At 43.5% G+C, this 6,247-nt stretch overlaps 1 protein-coding gene and 1 long non-coding RNA gene across 4 annotated transcripts in view; one reads left to right on the plus strand and one right to left on the minus strand.

Moving 5' to 3' along the window:
- Positions 1 to 6,247, plus strand: part of mpp3a (MAGUK p55 scaffold protein 3a) — a 22,480-nt gene that overhangs the window by 13,903 nt on the left and 2,330 nt on the right. The window contains exons 13-18 of the mRNA XM_046035594.1: positions 2,294 to 2,335; positions 4,591 to 4,746; positions 4,924 to 5,004; positions 5,098 to 5,191; positions 5,278 to 5,386; positions 5,637 to 5,765. Coding sequence (XP_045891550.1) covers positions 2,294 to 2,335; positions 4,591 to 4,746; positions 4,924 to 5,004; positions 5,098 to 5,191; positions 5,278 to 5,386; positions 5,637 to 5,765 — 611 coding nt within the window. The remainder of the gene's footprint in view (positions 1 to 2,293; positions 2,336 to 4,590; positions 4,747 to 4,923; positions 5,005 to 5,097; positions 5,192 to 5,277; positions 5,387 to 5,636; positions 5,766 to 6,247) is intronic.
- The window catches only part of LOC123960692, a 9,242-nt gene continuing 5,677 nt past the window's right edge, over positions 2,683 to 6,247 (minus strand). The window contains exons 3-4 of one of the 3 annotated variants that reach the window (XR_006822574.1): positions 4,543 to 4,760; positions 2,683 to 2,727 (exon numbers count right to left, since the gene is read on the minus strand). This is a non-coding gene — a long non-coding RNA (uncharacterized LOC123960692). Of the gene's footprint in view, positions 2,728 to 4,497; positions 4,761 to 6,247 lie in introns of those variants that run through there. The other 2 variants (XR_006822572.1, XR_006822570.1) reach the window with 2 other exon arrangements.

Here is a 6,247-nt window from a genome sequence, read left to right on the forward strand (position 1 = left end):
AGAGACACAATGACCACAAAGAGAACCAACATGACCACATTTAGAGACACAACGACCACAAAGACATCAAACAACACAACAACCACAGAGAGATTCCATTGTCTGTAGTTGCTTTGTGTTTTTGGGTGTCTTGCTCTTATATAAGAGGTGGGGGTAGGGGCTTTTTATATGTTTGTGCCCAGAGGCCCACTGTCTCATCAGTTCATAAGTGTTGTTTGCTCCTCTGTCTTTCATGTTTAAATCTTTTACTACTCCTCTCTGACATTCCCTCCTCACCTTTCGCTTATTGTGTTTTTCTGACCTGATGATTCTCTTCCTGCCTCCATCCTCTTTGGCTTTTTGTTCTGCGGCACATTCCTCCAGGCGACTGGCCTACAGGATGAAAATGGGCACACTCCCGAATCCAAAATCCCCTAAAAAGCCTGTCTGTAAGTTTCTGCTTCCCAGGATTCCACTGCATCTTCAGCATTATTTCATAATTACAGTTTACGACCTGCAACATCTCTCACTATCAGCTCTCCTTAGTCATTTTAGGCACAATAATATCCCCGCTGGATAAATGCAGCAGTGTTTTCATTGACTTTTATTGACCTTTTGTGCTGGTAATTGGCATTCTCAGAGGCATTAGTATTCATTGTCCGTCCTCTCCATGCTGCTACGTAGACATGTTTTTAAAAGGGATGAGAGATGGAGGGGCACAGAGACGGAGAAAGGGATCACAGATATGAATTAATCTCTTTCATGTTTGGTCCATCTGGCCGGCAAGCAGGCTGAGAGTTAAGCTTAAGTAGATCCAGACAAGGTTACAAGAGGCGCCCACTGAGACACAAAGCCTCAACAATACATTACACTTCTCACTTTCTCACTTGATACTATACAGGTGGCGTGTAAACATCCAGGTGAGTGTGTAATGTGAGTGGTGGCTCTTCCTGGTGCATAAGCTGCATGCGATCCGATTAGGCCTGAGCCACGGTGAGACAACAAGAGCTTAGCAATATGGCAGCTAGCCCTGCCACGCCACGCTGCAGCAAACCTACAGGGACTCTTCTGTCTCTGCCTCCCTCCACGCTCCTCCAGCTCTCTGATTAATTCCTCTAAATCCCAGCAGGGGCCCTTTAAATGTGGATCCCCCCCTTGTCTCGTCTATGGCGTCACTGACGACGGCAAGAGAATCTCTTCAAATTTAAAATCTACAATACCTTCATAAATTTCCCAAATGTCATTCTCTGATCTGTCACCAAAATGATCTGTCCTTTACCTACTCTAATGATTATGTTTTACACTCTGTTTTCCTTTGATGCATACAATATCAGATGACCATGGATGTGATAAAGGTGGGTACATGTGCAGCAACAAAACAAACATGATTCATCTCGAACACGCAGACACATCTTCACACAAAACACACAATGGAAAAATTTCATAGAGGCCTCAAAGTGTGTGTGTGTGTGTGTGTGTGTGTGTGTGTGGAGAGGTTGCATGTGTGCTAGTGGGATTTCTACTGCTTCTAGCTTAATTCCTTCTCTCCTGCTGTTAGTGCACCAAACCAGAATAGCGATTCTTTGCCTTGTGTGTGTGTGTGTGTGTGTGTGTGTGTGTGTTTGTGTGTATTGTACCAGGTAATGTGCAGGCAGAACAGCATCCCTGGAGACTTTAGCCCAAGCAGAGGTTGTCAAAGATAACAATAGCTCCTCTTTTCTTTTGCGTCATCCTCAGTCCCTGGTATCTTTTGTTCTGTTTTCCCTCCTCATCTTTACTTTACTGCAGTTTCAGCTGCTGTTCTAATGTTCTTTGCTCCTGTTTCTGTGCTGCAAGAGAATTTTCAGCACACCCATCATTTGTCTATTTTCTAAAATCGGTGCATATTGTCGTACATTCGACAGAATTTAGACGTAGATGAGTAACAGTTGTATATTTGTAGGTTTTAATATGTGAGGCAGATTGTACCCCAGCTGCACATTTTTGGGGAGGCTAGGCTTTTTTAATGTGTGTGTGGGTCGCAGAGACCAGGCTCACACATGGGTCCTTTCCAGATGAAGGGAAAACACCTTTCTTGTCTCCTCTCTGTTCTCGTAATGTCAGATCTCTTCATCAAGACTTCGTTATTGGCCGTTGCCTCTAACAGCTTTCCTTCATTATCTCTTGGCTGCCCCACCACTCTCGCCTCCTGCTGTTTGCCTGCCTGTCCATGGCCCGCCCCGCTGTTTAACTCTTCCACTTCCCCTACTCCTTAACTCTTCCAGGTCTCTTACCCTGTACTTACTCCCTCTTCTCCCTGCTTGCCTCCCTACAGAGGACTGTGACTGTGAGGGCTATTTCAATGGACAGTACATAGGTGAGAGCGTGCACATCTTTCTCCACCTCCTTCTCCCTATTTGCTCTTTGCCTGCTGCAGCCTGACTGTGCGCTGGGTCCCTGGGTGCTTTAGGTGCTGGGGGTCAAAATTACTTTTTGTAGGGTTGACCTGTCTGGGGCCAGGGTTAAGGGAAAAGAGGAAGGTTTTGAAGGGTCAAGAGACGGGGTCAAAGACAGTGCCAGAGGAGGAAGATGGATGAGGGTAACTTGGTTGTATTTGTACAAGGGAAGATGTGCAGATGTAGAAAAACAAACCTGTTACAAGTGTTTGTATCACACCTGAAAGGGAAGTAATGTAAACAAAATGTGTAGGAATTATCGTCTCACATTTCTGCAGGTGAAAGTAACAGATCTGCGTCTTCAGACTCTCCACTGCAAAATGAGTTAACAGAGAGGATATGTTAGTGTCTGATATCACAGTACAGAAGCAAATCAAACTTGGACTGTATTTTTGTACTTTTAGAAAGTTTACAAAGTGATGATTTGTTTAGAACAGAATTTGTTTGTCTATAGTTTCCTAATTATTTCAAGATAAGTTTCCTGAGAAGAACTATGTAATTTGGTGCTACTTATAGGATAGGAGACACTTAATTTGTACACTTAGTACTAAATTAATAATAATAAAGTAATAAACCAAATAATTACTACCATGAAGAGTATTTTAGTCTGTGCAGAGCAGGCCAGCTGAAGATGCCAAAACATGAACCATACAATTCAACATATTACTATACTAATTTAATACCAAATTACACTTCCTTTCAGGAAACCTTATTGTGAAGTATTAGGAAAGCATGGACCTGTTATATAAAACATTAGCAAATATTACTACAATAACACTGAATGTTTGTACTTGTATTTTTATAGGTAGACAGGTATTTTTTTGTTATGACAGGCTTTACTGACTTCAAATTGGGCTGGAGGGGAATACATTAGTCCCCTTGAACCTCAACCCCTCTCCTCTCTAGCCTTCCACTGACCTTCCCTCCCTCACCCTTCTTCAGCCTAACCTGACCCCGTTTACTCCCCCACATCATGTGAGCTGCTGGAATGATGGTGAGCACAAGGAGAGATCTAAATACAGCTTAAAGCTTCTCAACACCTTCTGTAACACAATGTACATTATTAAAACAATATTTGTGCTTCCTATCATGCACTCTGCTTGAAGCTATAAAACCCTCCCCTTTTCATCCCTCTGCCCACCCCCTCCACCTTGCAGTGTTTGGATTCTCCTAAACCTCCCTCCCTCCCTCCTGCATCTAACTAACTGTCCCTGCTGCTGTGCTGTAGCCAGTGCACTGCTTCCCCCTTCCCCAAAACACCCTCCCTGTTCCTCCCATGAGGGCCCTGCTGCGTTGGACGCATTGCACACTCAACCAGGCACGTTTGCTGCTCGTTCACCCTGTGTGGAGGTGTAAGGCTGGGTTGTGTGATGCTCTAACGCCAGTTATAGTCTCTCCTAAGTGTAAAGCAGTGGCGCCCTCCTGTGGCCAGGTGTTTTCCTGGGAATTTTATACAGGTACAGTGCCCCGGCTCATTCCCTCAGGTACACACCACTGACGGGGGATACAGACAGTCCTGACCATGGGAGACCCCGATTTGCAGTCGCTCTCTGCTTTTAACGTGGTGTTTCTCAGGGCCAGGCTGTCCTGTGTGTCCTGCCTCAACACTGTAGCCTCGTTCAAAGCAGCATGCCTTGTTTAGACCATAATATTGGAAAATTATGTATATTGTGGGTCACTGAAATCGGTTTTGAACTGCTGAATGAGTCTTCATCACTTTAAAAAACTTAATTCAAGTAATGTTTTGCTTTAAATAGTCTGCTTCAATGTCGTGCTTTAAGAATTTCACCTGTTTTTACTGTCAGCTGCATGTAATCTAATTTTAGTTGAAGCATGATGTCGAATTAGCTCTTAAGTTCATCTAATATCTCGCTCTATCAAGTATTTACGCTCCAGACAAGAGTGAGCTATTTTTATCCATGCACACTATTTACCAAGGTTTTTTTTAATGCATGATTACTAATGGGTTGGTCTTGTATTTATTCAAAACATGTTTGTTCACTGCACTTATCTAATAACTTTCTTTAAATGAAAAAAATATATCTGCATCATGGATATGAAGTAGTGTACTTATGATATGTAATCTTGTTTAATTAATAATTTAGTTTCATGACATCTGACCCAAGACCTTCTTTTTCTGCTTCTTCTTCCGATCCCTTCCCCGGCCTCGCTGCAGCTGGTTTGCGAAGGAGTTTCCGGCTTAGTCGTAAGGACAGGCAAGGATCCTCCGGAGAGGGCTCTGATCCTGGAGATCCCGAGTTCCTGACTTATGAAGAGGTGACCCGCTACCAACAGAGGCCCCATGAGAGGCCCCGTCTGGTGGTTCTGATTGGTGAGGCTGAGCCGCTGAAAGGCACAAATATTCTCCTGTGATGATAGTGACACCTAGTGGATTAAAGCATGTGTTGCAACATACTGATGACCCAATTCTTACAGCTTTTTTCAAAATGATGATGCTTGTGAAGTTCTTTATTTTTTATTCTCCTTTAAACACAACCGGCTTGCAAAGGTTCTCTTGGAGCACGAATCAATGAACTTAAACAGCGGGTGATTGCTGAAAACCCACATCGTTTTGCAGTAGCTGTACCACGTGAGTCAGACAACAATTAATGTTGATACTGTCTATCAAAGAACCATCATTACACTACACATACAAGTAAATTCCTCTTCTGTGTTCCCACAGATACCACCAGGCCCAAGAAACCTCATGAGAAGGAGGGGGTGGAGTACCACTTTGTCACCAAACAGCAATTTGATGCAGATGCTTTAAACAACAAGTATGTTTATGCTGATATGGTATTGTTTTATGTAAAGATATGTGATTTGTTTCCTCCTGAAGATTAAGTATGTTTTTTCTCCCTAGGTTCATAGAGCACGGGGAATACAAAGAGAACCAGTATGGCACAAGTATAGAAGCTATCCGCTCTGTACAGGCCAAGAATAAGATGTGCATAGTGGACGTGCAGCCTGAGGTAGGAGTCATGTTACAACCAATAAGCACATCTTGTTTAATGTGCATCCAAATGTATCACAATGCACCTCAGTCATATCATGATCAGATCCTGCAGGCAGCAGCAGTTTGCTTAGTAGATGAGGGCAGGCAGTCACATCAGATCTGCTCACTGTGTGGAGATTCTGATGCATCATGTTGACCTTCTCCTACCATGTCTGATTTCTGACCTCTGTTTGCCGTTTTGTATGTAAATCCTCCCCCCACTTCAGGCCCTGAAAAGGCTACGGACAGCGGAGTTCAAGCCCTATGTAATATTTGTCAAACCTCGTGTTCCTGAGAGCAGACGTCGCCGCAGCGCCGCCACCTCACCAGGAGGGGGAGAGCATGGCCGCATGACAGTGAGTCCTAAATTTTCTCTTGGCAATAATAGTGGTGTTACAATTCAGAGGCTTAGAAGGCTTCTTTAGTCCAAACCTGGAGTACATGCATCTTTCACAGCTCCACAATCCATTGTGCACCAGTAAATATTGAATACCGTTTAATGGCGACACGGAAAATTCTTGCCAACTCAAAATTTGGACAAATGTGACCATTTCATAATGACCAGGTATTTGTGTTCAGATGGTCATCAGTCACTTGTAAATGTCAAATGAACTAGGCCAATTGCAAAAGGTACTGCAGGGTGTAAAGATTGGAAGCCAGACACAAACTTCACCAACCTGGACATGTTGTTAATCCCCAGGCATTACAGGAAAATGTATATATTTAACAGTAAACTGCAACATTATTTTGCAGTTGTCCACAACTGGCATCAGGTTTTGTCACAAAGTATTGGCCATTGCAGCATGAAAAGCTGTGCAATAGCACCATTGGTTTTGGT

This window comes from Micropterus dolomieu, linkage group LG02 (assembly GCF_021292245.1).
Source record: "Micropterus dolomieu isolate WLL.071019.BEF.003 ecotype Adirondacks linkage group LG02, ASM2129224v1, whole genome shotgun sequence".
NCBI classification, from domain to species: domain Eukaryota; kingdom Metazoa; phylum Chordata; class Actinopteri; order Centrarchiformes; family Centrarchidae; genus Micropterus; species Micropterus dolomieu.